The 18,912-nt window shown below is 37.9% G+C and overlaps 1 protein-coding gene across 8 annotated transcripts in view; it reads left to right on the top strand.

The window, feature by feature from the left end:
* The window catches only part of LOC129414754 (sodium/potassium/calcium exchanger 2-like), a 46,486-nt gene that overhangs the window by 5,983 nt on the left and 21,591 nt on the right, over positions 1-18,912 (top strand). For 4 of the 8 annotated variants that reach the window (XM_055169279.2, XM_055169136.2, XM_055169013.2 and 1 more), the window contains exons 3-5: positions 9,270-9,308; positions 10,008-10,116; positions 14,139-14,153. In XM_055169279.2, the coding sequence (XP_055025254.1) occupies positions 9,270-9,308; positions 10,008-10,116; positions 14,139-14,153 (163 nt within the window). The remainder of the gene's footprint in view (positions 1-9,269; positions 9,309-10,007; positions 10,117-14,138; positions 14,154-18,912) is intronic. The other 4 variants (XM_055169211.2, XM_055168956.2, XM_055169070.2 and 1 more) reach the window with 3 other exon arrangements.

Genomic DNA, 18,912 nt, shown 5'->3' with positions numbered 1-18,912 from the left:
GGACAATCTTTGCAAATGTTTTAACATAAGTTCCAGGTCAGAGTCTAGGACTAAGTCGGATTAGGTGTATTGAAGCCTTAAAGCTAAAAGCTGTTAAAAGCTATTAAAACTTTGCTTAATTTGAGTATCAGCAGCTTAATTACTGTAGTAGCGTGAGTTTAGAGCAGCACCATTTGTTTCACTAATCACTGGCAGACGATAATTGTAAGGAGAAATGTATTATTTCTTAGAGTATATTGTTGATATTTGTTAGACTTACAGAATCTCTACAATATAAGGTTGTCTCTGTTTAGGACCATGATAAACGTTTAAGGGTTGGGTCCATTGTGTTTTAATATTGTTAAAGGATTTGTATGAGTTTTTTCAGATTTGTCATCCAAAAAAATCCATCACGCACAGAAACATAGGACACTGAGTTGAATGTGTATTAATTAATGTGGTGCGAAAGAAATCATCAAACAATACAAAGAGTCTTTATAACGTTAGCACTATTCACTAAGAATGAATGAATGACATTAGCAACAAGCTATTGTTTAGCTAACTTGATCACAATACTGTATAATCTTTCGTACACTCTTTGTTAGTACCTAACGTACTGTTTCACAATCATCTGCCACAATCTCTCTTTATATTCCATCTCTTCAGACCCCGATTTGGTCGTCGCTTGCTATGGATGCAAAAAAATTAAAAATTAAATCTGATATTTTTTATGACGTACGAAAGTTTTAGAGGCAGTGTTTAAACGTGATTGGCAAAAAGCAAGATTGTATTTATTTTTTATCATGCAAACATTTCAGACAATCATTTCGGACTTAGTGTCCATAAGTCTGATGATAAGATGATATCGGCCCCAGAAATAACTTTTACTGTCTATGTCAGAGTAGAACGCTTAATCCTTCTACAACACAACACACAGACTCTTAATTCACTGTGTGTGTGTGTGTGTGTTTGTGTGTGTGTGTGTGTGTGTGTGTGTGTGTGTGTACCTTATCACGTTGTGGGGACCAATTGTCCCCACAAAGATAGGAATAGCAGTGTTTTTGTGACCTTGTGGGGACATTTTGATGTCCCCATGAGGAAACAAGCTTATAAATCAAACAGCATGATGTTTCTTGAAAATGTGAAGTAGTAGAAGTGTTTCTGTGATGGTTGGGGTTAGGGAATGGGGTAGGTAAGGGAATAGGATATACAGTTTGTACAGTATAAAATGCATTACGTCTATGGATTGTCCCCACAAAACATGGAAACCAGAGTGTGTGTGTGTGTGTGTGTGTGTGTGTGCGTGCGTGCGTGCATGTGTGTGTGTGTGTGCTGATCAGTGCTCATCTGCATAAGAAGCGTGTCTGAATAGTATATGTAAATGTGTGTTAGAAATGCATATTAATATCTCTCTTAAATAAACATAGATTACTGCAATAGACATTGTATGAAAGAGAGGAAATTCAGTGATGAGATCAGTCATACAGCTGTTTATTTGCATGCACCTGATTCACCAAAGAGATCATGCACATCTATAGTTCATATAATAACCATAATGTACACATAAAGAAGACCTGTTTGCACCGCAAAAAAGACTGATTTTATATTCTCATAGCACTCGCCAGTAGTCATAAACTGGCACAGCAGTGTCGTCAGATTCTGCAGAATGAAATATTATGTAACAGAAATTGTGCCTGAAAGTCATGAAACAAAATGAGCAAAAACAAACCAACAAGGTAAATGAAACACCTCACCCGCTGGCATTCACTGGGCATGGTTTTATCTGTCTAGGTAAAGGGATCTTGCTTTTCTGTATTTGATATTCTGTATCAAGGTCGCTCACGAAAAGAGCTGAAGGTGAGGAGCTGCGAGCCGCGGAGAGAAATCTGAAGCTGAATCGATCTGGCTATTTTAAAAGATTAGGGAATTAGCTAATGTAGGCAGTGAAATGGCGAGGACCATTCTGTAAATAGATTGTGTGCCATTCAGACTGACTTCCTAATTACAAATTCACCTGAAATTCAACTGCTGTAAGGAATTTTAAGACATTTTGTTTGTTTTTAGTGCAAACAGCATCATGACGATTTCCAGAAACCTTAATGTTTGATATTCCAGTCAAAACATTTTTAATGTTTATGCATTTTGCAGACAATTTTATCCAAAGCCACTGTGAGAAGTGACATTCATTTGTGTCTCATAATCTAATGATGAGAGTATCAAAGTGATATTTAACATTTAAGCTACCTGAGCATGTAGTGTACTGTAGTTAATTTACACTGAGGTCTAAAAGTATGTGTACTTACCTTGTACATATATGGTAAATATGTTGACAAATGTCTGGTACTTACTTTTGAGTATGTACATGTTAATTAAATGGTATCATTACTTACCGTACCAGTGGTACATACTTGGTAGTTATTATGTAACTCTAGGTAAGTACTAGATAATACCAGATGCATATTTATAGTGTAGTTATACTGTAACTAACAAAGAAACACTACTGTACTAACAAATGACAGTTTAAGTATTTAGTTCTTACAGGCAAGTGTGGGTTAATGACAGGTACATATAGTGTTCATATATGATTACTAGTAATAACAAACAAACACTACTGTACTTACAAATTGTATGTACATGGTAAGTGTGTAGTACTTACAGGCCAGTGTAAGAATGACTGGCACTTATAGTGTATGTATATAATAACTAATAACAAACATCACTGATGTGCCATTATTAGGACAAAGATGCAGAGTAGAAAAATGGCACATCATTAATGTTTGTTTTTAGTTATCATACACGTATGCTATACATACCTGTCATTAACTTGCAATGACTTCAACATGTACATACAATTTGTAAGTACAGTAGTGTTTCCCATTAGTTACAGTATGCATACACTATAAGTACCTGCCATTAACCCACACTTGCCTGTAAGTACTTAATACTTATATTGTAGATTAATTTGTAAGTACAGTAGTGTTTCTCGTTAGTAACAGTATACATACACTATAAGTAGTACATAATACCAAGTATGTACCACTGTAAGTAATGATACCGTTTAGTCACCATGTAGATACTCGAAAGAAAGTACCACACATTTGTATGTAAGTACAACATATTTACCATATATGTACAAGGTAAGTACACGTATTGTAAAATAAAGTGCTACCTGTCAGGCTAACATATATTTTTATGTTACTTTAACTGAATAAATTAAGTTAAAAATTTTAACTTGTTTTTATAAGTTATGTCAACTTATCACAGGTCAAAACTTAAAATATTAGGTTGAATTGCAAAACAAAAACAAAAAAATTATGCTGCATTTGTTTACAGTGTGTGTAGAAGTGCAAGAGCCACACATTGCGTTTTAGTAATATAATCTTAAATTTTGACATTTAAAGTCCTAAATACAGTTTGTCCAGTCACAATGAAATTGAAAAATTATTTTTTGGAATAATATGGTATTTTTTTACAAATGACTTATACTGTATTTGAGCTTCATAATTTTTGCCCTCCTCTTCTCAAACCGATTTCTCTTTTCTCTTTAGGACAGATGGGCGGGGCCTTGAAAAAGGTCACGGCGATTAGCAAATAGCAACATGATCCAACTTCCAATCAATTCTCGATGGACAAATTCAAGTCTAGTCCTACCTTTATTCATTTCAGAAGCCGTTTCACTCGGATAGGGAAAATAAGGCAATCGCTACTTCTGTTTCATTTCATACTTCCGTGACTTTAAATCGTAAAACACAAAACTTATTAAGTTGTAATCTTTAGGGACGTGCTGGTGAGGAAATTTTCACAGAGATTAAGAAACTTTTTTGATCTTTAAATTTTGACCTTGATGAGTTTTAACATTATTTGTTATTTTAAATATTTAAAAAAATTAAATATATATCTCTACAAACAGTTCCCTTATAAAAAAATTATTATGTGACATAGTAACCACTTTTGTTTTTATTTGTAGTAACTACAGATTTACCATGTTCTTACTATAGTAACCATAGTATAACAGTTTGGCATTAGTTTGGCATTTTGACCATAATAAAAAATTTTCATACTTAAAGGGGGGGTTTAATGGTATTTCAAGCATTCTGACTTATTAACACAGTTATAGAGTTGTTTCCTCATGCTAAACGTAGGCAAAGTGTCAAAAATGCAGTTGGGTGTGTTTCAGAGTATTTCTGTGCCGAATGCACTTCGCCAGGGTTCGTACAAGTTTCGGCTAATTTTTTTCGATTACGGTTCTAACTGACGTTTCAGGGGTTTTCGAGACGTATCACTTCTTTATATGGGCTTCCGCCGGAAAACTTCCCCCGGAAAACCCCGCCCAGCCGTCAGTCAGCGGGAGACGCTAGAGCTTGCTAACAGCTTATCACGCCACTCAGCCTTGTTTAATTTCAAAAGTCAACAATGGCACAACAAGAAGTGTGTTTTTGGATGTAAGGAGAAGACATCCAGCCTCATGGAAACAATGGATATAGTTTATTATCCGGATTAGCAGCAGAGTGTTGCGTGTGTGTTTGATGCGGTGGATTTTCAGAACCGGGTCATGACGAGTTACACGTGGTAAGTAAGACTTCTGTCTTATGTTGGAAATAGGCGCGTGTATATTATATAAATGACACGAACATGTAGTGAATCATACGTTATAAGTGTTGTATAGTGTTGCATGACTCGTACTCGCTCCTCCCGTGTTATAACTCCTCCTTCATTTTTTCGTACGTTATCAGAAAGATTCGTTAAAGCTAATATTTCTTTTATAAATCTGATTAAACTAAAGACTCTTCAGAGATATAAAGGATGTCATACTACTCTATAGGTACTCCAGATTGATATCAGAAATGCAGAAACAGCGTGTGTTACGTGAGCTTTAAGATTTTGTGTGTAAATGTACACAGTAGAACGAAAAAAAAAACATTGCAACGCACAGTATGAAGTAGTCGCATCTGATTGGAAGCTGATTGGATGAATTCTGGTGTGTGATCTAGGATCCAGAAATGAAGCTGCCCCAGAGCAGGTTAGCTGTGTAGTATAGGTTACTATGGTGATAAACACTATTTAAAGCTGAGCTTCAGGATTGGCACAAACTAATCCTAAACTTACCTGACTAGCCAACTAGTCTGACTATATGGTACAGGCCCTGGTTTCTCACAATGACTCTACTGTATTTCAGCTCTCATGTACAGTGTTCACAGTGTTTCTCTGATCAGATTTAAGGAGATGTCTGATTGCAATCAGTTTGTCTGATGAGGTCTGTGAAAGGCTCATTATTATAATGACTGAATGTTACTCTATAAACACTCATACAGCAGTGCTCCTCATATCATCTTCAATGTGACCCGCTACACACTCATACAAACACAGTTCTGTCTCTTGTCTGTGCTCGTACTGTGCAATATTTATCATGGGACATTATTCCAAAGGATAAAAATGCTTAAAAGCAGCTATTAAAGATTTAGGTTCTGTGGAAACAAATAGATCTAGTTTCACAACCAAATGGAAAAATGGAAATGGATGTTGGTTTTTAATGAACTCACAGTGCAGGTTGGTCCTGCATTAAATCTAACCAGCTGTCGCTGAGTAAACTGTGTGTACTCAGACATGCTGTACAGATTGATTTTCTACTTCTTAAATGGTCTTCCAGGAGCTCTATCTGCAGCTAATTTTATATTGCCCCACGTCAGCTCCATGATTGAAGCTCCACTGATTCTTTACTACAATAACCTCTGAACAATACACTTGCCAGTTATTGACCTCTGCAGACATGGACTACATGGCAGACATGGCTGGACATCTGCAGACATTTATGTGTAACATAGCCCTACTCATGCAAATAGATACTTTACTGTCCACTTGCATTTAACTGACAGTAAAGTGACCATCACCGGTTTTTGTTTTACATGTGACATTTGAAAAGTAAGGTAAACCAGGTCAGTAATGTGTGTGTCACTAACAAACTGTGATAAGATTCAAATGTGTCAATGAGAAAAGTTTTGAGAAGAAACTTAAATGTGTATAAAAACAGTGAAAATATTTTTCATCTAATCACTCTGAAAACACCATGTGTGAGTCCACAGACTGTTTAGCAAATGCACATTCTGTGAGGTCAGTGGACAATTTGTGAGGTTAGTGGACACTGTGAGGTCACTGGACAACCTGTGAGGTCAGTGAACACTCTGTGAGGTCAGTGGACACTCTGTGAGGTCAGTGGACACTCTGTGAGGTCAGTGAACACTCTGTGAGGTCAGTGAACACTCTGTGAGGTCAGTTGACACTTGGGAGGTCAGTGGACACTCTGTGAGGTCAGTGAACACTCTGTGAGGCTAGTGCACTCTCTGTGAGGTCAGTGTGACACTCTGTGAGGTCAGTGAAAACTCAGTGAAGTCAGTGCACACTCTGTGAGGTCAGTGGACACTTTGTGAGGTCAGTGAATACTCTGTGAGGTCAGTGAACAGTCTGTGAGGTCAGTGAAAACTCTGTGAAGTCAGTGCACACTCTGTGAGGTCAGTGGACACTCTGTGAGGTCAGTGGACACTTTGTGAGGTCAGTGAACACTCTGTAAGGTCAGTGAAAACTCTGTGAAGTCAGTGCACACTCTGTGAGGTCAGTGGACACTCTGTGAGGTCAGTGGACACTCTGTGAGGTCAGTAAACACTCTGTGAGGTCAGTGAACACTCTGTGAGGTCAGTGAACACTCTGTGAGGTCAGTGAAAACTCTGTGAAGTCAGTGCACACTCTGTGAGGTCAGTGGACACTCTGTGAGGTCAGTGGACACTCTGTGAGGTCAGTGAACACTCTGTAAGGTCAGTGAAAACTCTGTGAAGTCAGTGCACACTCTGTGAGGTCAGTGGACACTCTGTGAGGTCAGTGGACAATTTGTGAGGTCAGTGAACACTCTGTGAGGTCAGTGAACACTCTGTGAGGTCAGTGCACTCTCTGTGAGGTCAGTGGACACTCTGTGAGGTCAGTGGACACTCTGTGAGGTCAGTGGACACCCTGTGAGGTCAGTGGACACCCTGTGAGGCCAGTGGACACTCTGTGAGGTCAGTGAACACTCTGTGAGGTCAGTGCACTCTCTGTGAGGTCAGTGAAAACTCTGTGAAGTCAGTGCACACTCTGTGAGATCAGTGGACACTCTGTGAGTTCAGTGAAAACTCTGTGAAGTCAGTGCGCACTCTGTGAGGTCAGTGGGCACTCTGTGAGGTCAGTGAAAACTCTGTGAGGTCAGTGAACACTCTGTGAGGTCAGTGGAAACTCTGTGAGGTCAACAGACACTCTGTGAGGTCAGTGGATACTCTGTGCGGTCAGTGAAGGCCAGTGGAACGTCTATGAGGTCAGTCCACACTCTGTGAGGTCAGTGCACACTCTGTGAGGTCAACAGACACTCTGTGAGGTCAGTGGACACTCTGTGAGGTTAGTGAAAACTCTATGAAGTCAGTGCACACTCTGTGAGGTCAGTGGACACTCTGTGAGGTCAACAGACACTCTGTGAGGTCAGTGGACACTTGTGAGGTCAGTGCACACTCTGTGAGGCCAGTGGAACTTCTGTGAGGTCAGTGCACACTCTGTGAGGTCAGTCCACTCTGTGAGGTCAGTGCACACTCTGTGAGGTCAGTGGACACTCTGTGAGGTCAACAGACACTCTGTTAGGTCAGTGGACACTTGTGAGGTCAGTGCACACTCTGTGAGGTCAGTGGACACTTTGTGAGGTCAATAGACACTCTGTGAGGTCAGTGGACACCCTGTGAGGTCAGTGGACACTCTGTGAGGTCAACAGACACTCTGTGAGGTCAGTGGACACTTGTGAGGTCAGTGCACACTCTGTGAGGTCAGTGGACACTTTGTGAGGTCAATAGACACTCTGTGAGGTCAGTGGACACCCTGTGAGGTCAGTGGACACTCTGTGAGGTCAACAGACACTCTGTGAGGTCAGTGCAACACTTTGTGAGGTCAGTGGGCACTTGTGAGGTCACTGGACACCCTGTGAGGTCAGTGGACACTTTATGAGGTCAGTGCACTCTGTGAGGTCAGTGCAACACTCTGTGAGGTCAGTGAACACTCTGTGAGATCAATAGACACTCTTTGAGGTCACTGGACACTCTATGTAGTCAGTGCACACTCTGTGAGGTCAGTGCACTCTGTGAGGTCAGTGCACACTCTGTGAGGTCAGTGAACACTCTGTGAGATCAATAGACACTCTTTGAGGTCACTGGACACTCTATGTAGTCAGTGCACACTCTGTGAGGTCAGTGGACACTCTGTGAGGTCAGTGGACACTTTGTGAGGTCAATAGACACTCTGTGAGGTCAGTGGACACCCTGTGAGGTCAGTGGACACTCTGTGAGGTCAACAGACACTCTGTGAGGTCAGTGGACACTTGTGAGGTCAGTGCACACTCTGTGAGGCCAGTGGAACTTCTGGGATGTCAGTGCACACTCTGTGAGGTCAGTGGAGGCCAGTGGAACTTCTGTGAGGTCAGTGCACAGTCTGTGAGGTCAGTGCACTCTGTGAGGTCAGTGCACACTCTGTGAGGTCAGTGGACACTTTGTGAGGTCAGTGGACACTCTATGAGGTCAACAGACACTCTGTGAGGTCAGTGGACACTTGTGAGGTCAGTGCACACTCTGTGAGGTCAGTGGACACTTTGTGAGGTCAATAAACACTCTGTGAGGTCAGTGGACACTCTGTGAGGTCAACCGACACTCTGTGAGGTCAGTGGACACTTGTGAGGTCAGTGCACACTCTGTGAGGTCAGTGGACACTTTGTGAGGTCAATAGACACTCTGTGAGGTCAGTGGACACTCTGTGAGGTCAATAGACACTCTGTGAGGTCAGTGCACTCTGTGAGGTCAGTGCACACTCTGTGAGGTCAGTAAACACTCTGTGAGATCAATAGACACTCTTTGAGGTCACTGGACACTCTATGTAGTCAGTGCACACTCTGTGAGGTCAGTGCACACTCTGTGAGGTCATCGGAGGTCAGTGCACTCTGTGAGGTCAGTGAAAACTCTGTGAAGTCAGTGCACCCTTTGTAAGGTCAGTGGAGGTCAGTGCACTCTGTGAGGTCAGTGGAGGCTAGCATAAATACTCATAGGAGAAAACACCCTTTGTGAGTATGTGTGTGTTGTACAGTAGATGAATGTCACAGGATGTGTGTTGTATATTTGTCTTGTCTATGTGGAGTCTGAGGTTATTGTAGTGTCTGCAGTCGTACTGGTCTTGTCTCATATCACTGTACTGTTATTTCTTCTCTTTCTTTGTTTTCTGTTCATCTTGTGACTGTGAAGCTGAGCCCTAACGGAGTGGAAGATGACAGCAAACTGTCGGTAAGTGTTGTCTGTGTGTAAACTGTATGTATGAGTATATATTGGTGAATAAATGTCCATTTAGGTCTGTTGTTTGTGTAATTGTACTTTGTTATGAATGATGCCTTGATAAATCTTTAAATCCATGACCACATTAAATGAATAACATTCTTCTTTGAAACATTAGGAATGTATTACATTTAATTAGATATCACAAGACACATTCCAGTTTAATGCAGTATAAATGCATGAATAAATGGAATGACAAGTTCTTCATAATGTAACAATCTGCAGAAATAACTCAATCTCTGGATCAAAGAGAAACTGAAAATGAACACTGTTCCCTGATTCTCTCAGTTTGTCTCAGCACATCACACACTTACGCACACGCACACACACACACACACACACACACACACACACACACACAAAGTCCTGACACCTGCTGAATCGTATGAATCAGCACTGATTCTCTTGATTGAATTGCCATAGCATCAGCTTCTGCAGACAGCATTACCCAGCACTAAAGCCCTGACCTTTAATCAACCAATAATCCCTACACCCTGATCCCTGACCCTTGAAAGGTCAATGTGTCCGACCTTGCTCGGAATCGATCAGCTGGGCTCTCTTCCCGATCGTGAGCTTTCATTCATGCCAAATGAAAACTGCGCTGTTAATGGCCAATAGGTTTTGATTGACGTTTTTGTTGTCTTGTGACAGGCCAAACCCCGGCTACAGAGAGGAGGAAGCTCCGCCTCTTTACACAACAGTCTGATGAGAAACAGCATCTTTCAGCTCATGATCCACACGCTCGACCCTCTGAGTGAAGGTAAAACACACACAACATCACACATGATTTACACTCATTAAAAACACAAATATAGTCCTAAAGATTATGACCCAAACTTTGTGATAGATTTATTTGTTTATTATTCCTTTGCAATACAGTTTAATTTCACACCAGTTATTTTCATTCATTCTACTTCATTTAATCTGTTGATTGTATGTACTCATGCGTTGACCGGGGGTGAGGTGCACCAATAAGAATAAACCTAGATTAAGTCAAGGTTTTATTTACTAATTCTGTGAAACCAACCATTAAACCTTGATTTAAAATAATCAGGGTTAAATCTAAAAGCACCAATCATTTAGCTGAGAATATTTCTTCTACCTGCACAAGAGATTTATCATAAAGTCTGAACATGAACTTATTTTAGTACAGTTATCATTCAAGTTAAAGTTGCCATGAAACAGAAGTAGCAATAGTCTTATTTTCCCATTATGACGTATATCCGAGCTTCTGAAATGAGAAAAAAGGTTGAATTTGTCTATTGAGAACTGATTGGATCGTTTGAAGTTGAGTCATGTTGCTAATTGCTGCAACCTTTTTCTGTGCCCCGTCCTTGAGTCATTCCTCATGACTGAAAGTAAAGAGATATAGTTTCGAGTAGAGGAGGAGATTTGAATGAATTTAAAAAGTAATATGTAAAAAAAAACAATATTCCAAAAAATATGTTTTCAATTTCATGCAGACTTTAAAAATTTTAATAGTAACATTGTGACTGTCAGTGCCACTGGTGAATCTATAATGGTGGTCAAAATGAATGAAATATTTAATGGTGTTAAAATGAACAAACAAAACAAACCCTGTATCTCTAAACTCTCCTAATGTAATAAATATTGGTGCAGCGTTCTCCGGTTGTCAGTATGAGGTAGTGTATTGGCTTAGAGATAAGACAACATTGTTTTTCAGAGATATGTTACCAGTACAGTACAGTCTTATATAGCTTGTGATTTATTAATAATTGTAAAATCAGCACCTTTTCCGGAGTCATCAGCACTTGACAAAACAATGAGTTAAACAGAATTTTATAGAAATTATTGTAACCATTATATTATTACTATGATGTGTGTTTCCAGTATGAAGAATAACATATTATTCATGAATATTTAATAGCAAATCAACAGTAATAGAAATATTTCTGCATTAAACTTGTGGCATTGGTTTAGCTTTGACTAGAAGTGGGTTACTCATAGCCAAATTATTTTGGAACTATAACACCTCTGGCCAAAATAAACTTAAATTTGGTTACATGCACTGAAAAAATGATTCATTGAATTTAATTAATTTTTTAAGGTAAGTGGTTGCAATCAATTTATTTAAGCTACAATTAACCAAAAGTTTTTATTTTTTATTTTACTTAACTACTCTTTTTTTTTAAAATGTAGCCAAAATAAATTGATTGCAACCACCCACCCCAAAAAAATTTTTAAATTCAATTAATATTTTTTTTTTCAGTGTATAATTTTTGCCAAAATATCTTGCAAGATGCCTGTTATTAAATAATGTAAGTCAACAGTCATTACAAGCTGTTTGGTTTTATGTATCAATTTATATTTTTATTTATTTTTGGGCTATGGTTAGACGTCTATTACATTTTCACAGACCGCACAAATTTTGCCTTGTTTTAGCCTAGACGTCTGGGCTGTGTCTGGACAGCTATTAGATGTCTTTTAAAATTGGTAATATATGGTGTATTATTAGATCGGTGCATTTGCTGTGGCTGTGTATATTCAATCGAACAGACACTGCCAATTATTTTGTTCAAATTAATCAAACATTAATAATAAAAATTTATGAAACCCACTCACTGACTTTGGCTGAAAAAAAACTTGTATTTTAGCTAATTTAATATACATTAGTTATTTTCTGGATCTGAACGTTGATGTTTACTTCAATTGTGTCTCCGTTGTTGTTTTACATGTTTTCTGTTGCCTGTCTGTATTGTACTGTACTGTTTAAATGCTAGAACTTAATGTTTATATATTCATAGTATTCGTATTAGTTTTTGAACTAATCATTGCTTGTTTAAGTATCAGCTTTTGTGACAACCCTATTTTTAAATATAATGTTTTCAAACTTTAATAGAGGTATCAGTTTTAAATAAAATAATGGAGTGGTTTCCTACACAGGGATTAGCTTAAGCCAGGACTAGGCCGTAATTTAATTAGGACATATAACTAGTTTTACCAAACATGCCTTACTAAAAACATCACTTCTGTGCATTTTCAGGCAAACCAAAGGGCACTGATGTATTTTAAGATATGTAAGTGCAAGTTGTTTTTAGTTTGGACAGCTCTTACATTTATTTTAGTCTAGGACTCTAATCCCTGTCCGGAAAACCACCCCAATAAATTTCACTCATTGCTAAAGTTGAGAACTGATTGAAAAGATGTCAACTCTAAAGTTAACTTTACATCAAAATGAAGATGCACAAAAAATTCTGACCCTAATTAAATGTAACATAATTTAAATTTGCAAATAATTTATTAATGAATTTCTAGGCATAGAACATGTGTTTTACATCAACCTTGAACTTGACTCATATAAGTTGACTCGTACTTTGCTGCCTTAAAATGTTTCGTTTAATCAACACCAGTGTTGGGGGAAGTTACTTTTAAATGCATTACAATATTAAGTTACTCCCCGAAAAAGTAACTAATTGATGGAAAGTAATGCTTATGTTACTTTTGCGTTACTTTTTCTTACTTGGCTAAGGCTTGATCTCTTTCAGGCCTTGCAGGCGGCTTTTATGACTGAGAAGTTCTGCATTCAGAAATTGCATATTTCCATCGCAAAAATTACTGAAACTGTTCCCGCTCAGACGTGCATGCATAGAGTTCATAAATCTAAGTTAATATGTTCAGTTTAATGCAGTACATTGTTTTTTTTACATCAAATTAATTCAACTGAAAAGTAACTCGCATTACTTTTTTAAAAAAGTAACTCAAATATTAATATGTACATTTATAAAGTAAAGCTTTACTCGTTACTTCAGAAAAGTAATATTATTACGTAATGCACGTTACTTGTAATGCGTTACCCCCAACACTGATCAACACTGATTAATTAACTTACTATTATTTATCTTGACTAGAAATGAGTTGTTATAACTACAGGTGAGTTGTTATAACTTATAAAATTAAGTTGACTTTTCGCTTTTGACATGACTTGTAAATCTGAGTTGATTTAACAAAAAAAAATGAAGGCAGCAAAGTATTTTTATAGTGTGGGACTACATGAATAATTTGTGTTGTATTAAAGCAATATTGCTAAAATGTGCAAGGATTTCCAGTGCATGAGACTGAGCAATGAGATTTAATATCAAAATAAATCGTTATTTTGTGCATTAATAAGAAAATATTTATTATAATGTTATATTAATATTTAAAAGACTTTCATGTTTTGTTGTCGGGATTTTTAAATGATTACATTGTGCAGACGAGTCAAGCATTTGCTTGGGATAAGAACAGTCTTATTGACATGTTTCAGTTATTTAGTGTTGTTTTGATCATAAAGCATTAAAATGCATTGATTTGAAAGCATTTACATTGCAAATGTTTATGTCATAATCTGTTTCAATCAAGTGTTAGTTATGGTTAGCTTGCTTATGTGTGCTGTTTTTGTAGTATATTAACTTTATATTTTGAAATTTGAGCAGAACTAACATGATTAGATAATAGTAGTATTGCTAAATTGAACTCATTTTTACACAGATCAATTTAATTTACATAATTGAATTGCGTACATCCACTTACCTTTAATTGAATGAATAATATTTTTCAGTGTGTGAAACATAAGAGACATGCTTTTGTATGTCATAAAGTCACATGATTCATTCAGCAGTATGATTTAAATGGGTTTTAGTCACAGAAGCACATCTCATCTTTCTAGTCACTACATGGCTTTGCTCTGGAGCTAAATCGTATTGTTTCTGCTTATGTTATGTTCATCTCTCTCTCTCTCTCTCTTTCTGTCTCTCTCTTTCTCTCTCTGTGTGTCTGCCACAGAATTTGCTGACTCTGGTGAGTTTTTCTCTAAATGTCGTTGTCATCACAGTCACAGTTGATCCCCTCCATGTCACCCCACCCCAAATGTTCACACCAGCACTGTGTGTCGATGTCTCTGTGGTGCTTTGTTTACACATTTTGTAAACAATGGAATTCCTCTCAGTATTCAGGACTGAATACTTGATAGAGTTTGTTTCCATTTGTGGTCTGTCGCTTTTCTTTGTGTGTTTGATTTGCTGCAGCAGTCTTGAGATCCTCTGTGGATTTCTTTGACATCCCTGCTGAAGAAGCATCTTAAAGTTGGTCTTATGGGATGCTTACACAACACCATTTTTAACTAAAAACAGAAAACCTTTTGGGCCCTATTTTAACTATCTAAGCGAATGGTCTGAAGCGCATGGCGCGGGTGCACTTAAGGTGTGGCCAAATCCACATTTGCTAGTTTAACGACGGAAAAAACGGTCTGTGCATGTTCCAAAGGGGTTTAAGCTATTCTCTTAATGAGTCTTGGGTGTGTATTGGGCATAATGTGCAATAAACCAATCTGAATCTCATCTTCCATTTCCTTTAAAAGCAAGTTGCGCTTGCACCATGCTAATTACATGAATTGAAGTGCATTTGCTATTTAAACAACGTGATGCTACCCATACAGCAAAAAAATTATTTCTCTGGCCAAAGATATGGTTAAAAAATGCTTAATATATTTTTGAATTTGAAAATATATGTTGATATACCGAGCCCCTAAGGTGACATTGGAGCAAAAAAATCTAAAGTTTAGTTTCATGTGCTCACGTTAAACTTTCATGTGCTCACCTGAAACTTTTTTGTGCGCACGTGAAAGCGGAAGTTTCACGTACGCGCAAAAATGTTTCAAGTGAGCACGCAAAACTAAACGCGGTAGTTTCACTAAACTTTATTAAATTTTTGCTCCATGTACCCAAAGGGGCTCCGTATAGATATAAAGGTTAAAACGAAATATATTCCAAAATGTATTTTAAAGCCAAGCAAATACATTTCTAATTTTACAACCCATATGGCAAGAAATGTATTCTTGACCAACATATATTTTAAATATATGCTAAATACAATCTAATTTATATAATATATTTAATTTTAATCTTCTCAAATCTGTTAGGTTAACAGGAAGGTTTACAATAAAAAAAAAATTCCAATGCGACGTGAATATATTTTCTTGCTTTAATATATATTTCTGCAAAAATATATTGGGTAAAAATATATACATTTAAACATATTCCAAAATATATTTCGACAAATATATTACTTGGCCATTTTTTCAAACCTATATATTTTTTTGCCATATGTGTAGATGTGAAAATGATACCTGCGTCGGGCTTAAACTAGCAAAAAACTTGCGCCATGACTGAGGGCAAGGGGGACCTTCCGATCTCTCTGATGAAGCCAATATGGAAGTGACTTAAACTGCAATTCATCAACTGTTCGCTAGAGGCTCCAAAATGGGGAAAATAATATGTTTACAGCCTGGTACAACAATTGTTTTTGGTCTGTACAGCTAATTTTGTCCTTCATGACAACTGTGAGGGGGTACATTTTTTTGTAACTCAGTCGTTTAAAAGTAAGGAATAATTGACGACGGGCCATTGAATTATAAGAAAATAATGCACACCCAAGGTACACCCAATTAAAAGTCAATTATTCCTCTTATACTATGGTTACCACAAACATTGCTCTGGTGCCTATTTTTAAGACATTTGACAAGTTAGGTGTGCGGTTATCAGAAATTAATGCATACCCATGGAACATTTCTCAGCCAATCAGAATACAGCATTCAACAGACCCGTGCTATAAATTATATTAATCCTTAAAGTTCTGCATAATTAAGTGCGTGGTCACTTGAGTGATGGTTGAACAGCCACTGCTGTCATTAGAGTCGAGCTAGGGGGGCGTGGTTTCAGCAACCAGTCACCTCAGCCTCACCCACGCCCCGCCTCTTTACCCATTTTCGGATATTTCGGCAGACACCGCCTACTTTAAGCTTCAAAAACGATCTTCAGAAACCTATGGGTGACGTCACGAACACTACGTCCATCTTTTTTTACAGTCTATGGGCTTGACTGGTGTCGTATTGCGGCAGGTGTAAGACAGGGCCTTAAATGTGTTTTGGTATTTTATTAAAATGTTTGAAGGCCTGGAAATGCGAAAAAAGTTTTTGAAACTAAAACGTTATCATCTGTAAAGTACATAACATTTAAAATTGTAAAAACAGTGTAGTCATGGACATTAGTGATGCGCTGGCACCGCAGGTAACCCGCGGGTCGGTGCGGGTAAAGAAATTGTAACTTTATTGCGGGGCAGGTCATTAAAAACAAAACAAAATAAAAAAAAACATGTATGTTGCTGCGTCTAATTCCCTATAGCATATATATAAAATATTTTATTAGGTTATTTGATAAGGTTAAATTACGTAGGCCTACCTGGAAACGTAACTTGCCCAAACCTTTGGCCTCATGTCACGGATGCGAACAAAACAAATAGAGAAATAAATATTTCATAAAAGCAGGACCCGTGGGTTGGATAAAACTCTGACCCATGCATCACTAATGCACATCCATATGAAGTGTTCATGCATCATGTAACATGCAATTTATCCACTGTCATTATCATTAGAAACTTGACCACCCGCTCGGAGAAACTGTATAACTTTCTGATTAATTAAACTAAACTGTAAATTACGGAAAAAGGCATAACGTAACATCGCCAACTACTGGCCTGACATGCGTAATTCATCCTATAGTCATATATCAGATCTGTGTGAATTGGGATTGTTTTGACAACAGTGTGCTCTGTAAGCAAAAAAAAAATATTTTACTGTACCCTGTAAATGTTTGCCGAGACATTATATAGCTGAGATGAGACAATTATATTAAAACAGTTTTGAGAAACCAGAATGCCCAATATTGCTGCAGTAGTAAAGAAATTCCCAACTTCAAAATAAAATTCATTTTTCAGACACCATAACAACAGCTGTAGTGAAAGTTCTTGTTTTAAAACAGAGCTTCTGCGTGTCATGAAGTGTGTACTTAAATTAAAAGAAAGTTAAACCTTAAACCTTAAGGCTTGGTTTCCCGGAAAGGGATTAGCTTAATCCAGGACTAGGCCTTAGTTTAATTATGAAATATAACTAGTGGATGTGGATGTGCAGTCTGTTTTGTGTGAGCCGAGAAACAGACAGCGACAGATACACTCAAATTATTTATTACATAACTTGATTAAGTGATGTTGAATAGATGAAAACACAGACACATCTGTGTGTGTGTGTGTGTGTGTGTGTGTGTGTTTGTGTTTTAAGTGCGACTGACCTCTTTCACTGCAGTTATTATTGATTATTGTCTTCGACCTTCATGCCAGACAAACAATTTCTCTATTTTAGGAACAAACAAACTGTCCACTCGGGCAAACAGACATACACACAGAAAGACGCCATCCCGTATGATAAAGTAACTCCCAGTCGATTGGGTACGAATGTTCACACATGCCAATAACTGTCTGATAGATTACCATGTGTGACCTTTATTGTGTAACACGAGCACACACAAACGCACACCCTTTCCCATCTGAATCAATGCTAAAAGCTTTGCGCCTCTGGGATGAGGATCCAGTCCGTCACTCCGCAAGGTCACTCGTCTCATTGCTTGACAAGGACGTGAGACATGTCTGTACCATTTATGATGGTTTATAATATTTAACACAATCAATTTTGATGTGTTTAATGAGTGGCTAATTTGTATAAATTCATAAGAACACATTCGTTTATGTATTTTTTTGTATGAATTGCCAACCCGCGTGATGTTAGCGTTAGTCGCAGGGTTTAAATATTGTATTAATCGTACAGTAACATACGAAATCTCGTGAGATCAGGCTGGTATATTTCATATGGAAATTATTTGTCCTTGATAAAATATTTAAACCCTCTTTAAGTAGAGTTATGAATATATAATGCATCAATAGTAATGCAAGTGTAATTAAATACACTTAAACTAAATGTGGGAAGATTTCATTTATTAAAGAGCCCCTATTATGTTTCTAAAAACAACCTTATTTGGTGTATTTGGTGTAATACAATGTGTTCGTGTGGTTTATGGTTAGAAAACACATTATTTTCCACATACCGTACATTATTGCTGCTCCTCTATGCCCTGCCTCCCTGAAACGCGTTGATTTTGTACAAACCCCATCATTCCAAAAGGCACAGTGTGCTCCGATTGGCCAGCTAACCAGTACGTAGTGATTGGCCTAAATTAGAGGTCTTCAAGGGTCCACTTAGATCTGAAAACCCCAGGTACGACCTGAGACCCGATCGGGTTTGGGTCTAAAAGTTTCACATGCGCCTCGGACACGGGTCGAGAATAATAATAGTGCCATCTGGTCTCAAGTAATTTAAAATGAATGTGTTTTTGCCGAACGGACCCGAGAAGACCCGAACTCTCTCGCGTGTGTGCGTCAATGTCCTTTTCAAATCGCTCAGCTGGCGGTAAGTAAATTTTTGTTGAGACAGACATGTCAGTCAATTTTAAATGTACCTTTTAGCGGTTACCTTGGTGTGGTCATCAGATAACAATGTAAAACAAATGGAGCAGCTCGCCAAATTGGTTGCGAGGACACCAAAGTGTAGAATACACACACATCAGTGCCGTTTACCTTCGGGTCCAGTCGGGTTAAAAAATGCCACTAGTTCGGGTCGGACTTGGGTCTAATTTTCTCGAGTTTGTCTCGGGTCGGGTCTTTCTTTAAAAAA

The sequence above is a fragment of the Misgurnus anguillicaudatus genome, chromosome 21 (assembly GCF_027580225.2).
Source record: "Misgurnus anguillicaudatus chromosome 21, ASM2758022v2, whole genome shotgun sequence".
In the NCBI taxonomy this organism is placed as follows: Eukaryota; Metazoa; Chordata; class Actinopteri; order Cypriniformes; family Cobitidae; genus Misgurnus; species Misgurnus anguillicaudatus.
The sequence above is the reverse complement of the archived record's forward strand: the minus strand, read 5'-3'. Positions and strand labels throughout refer to the sequence as shown.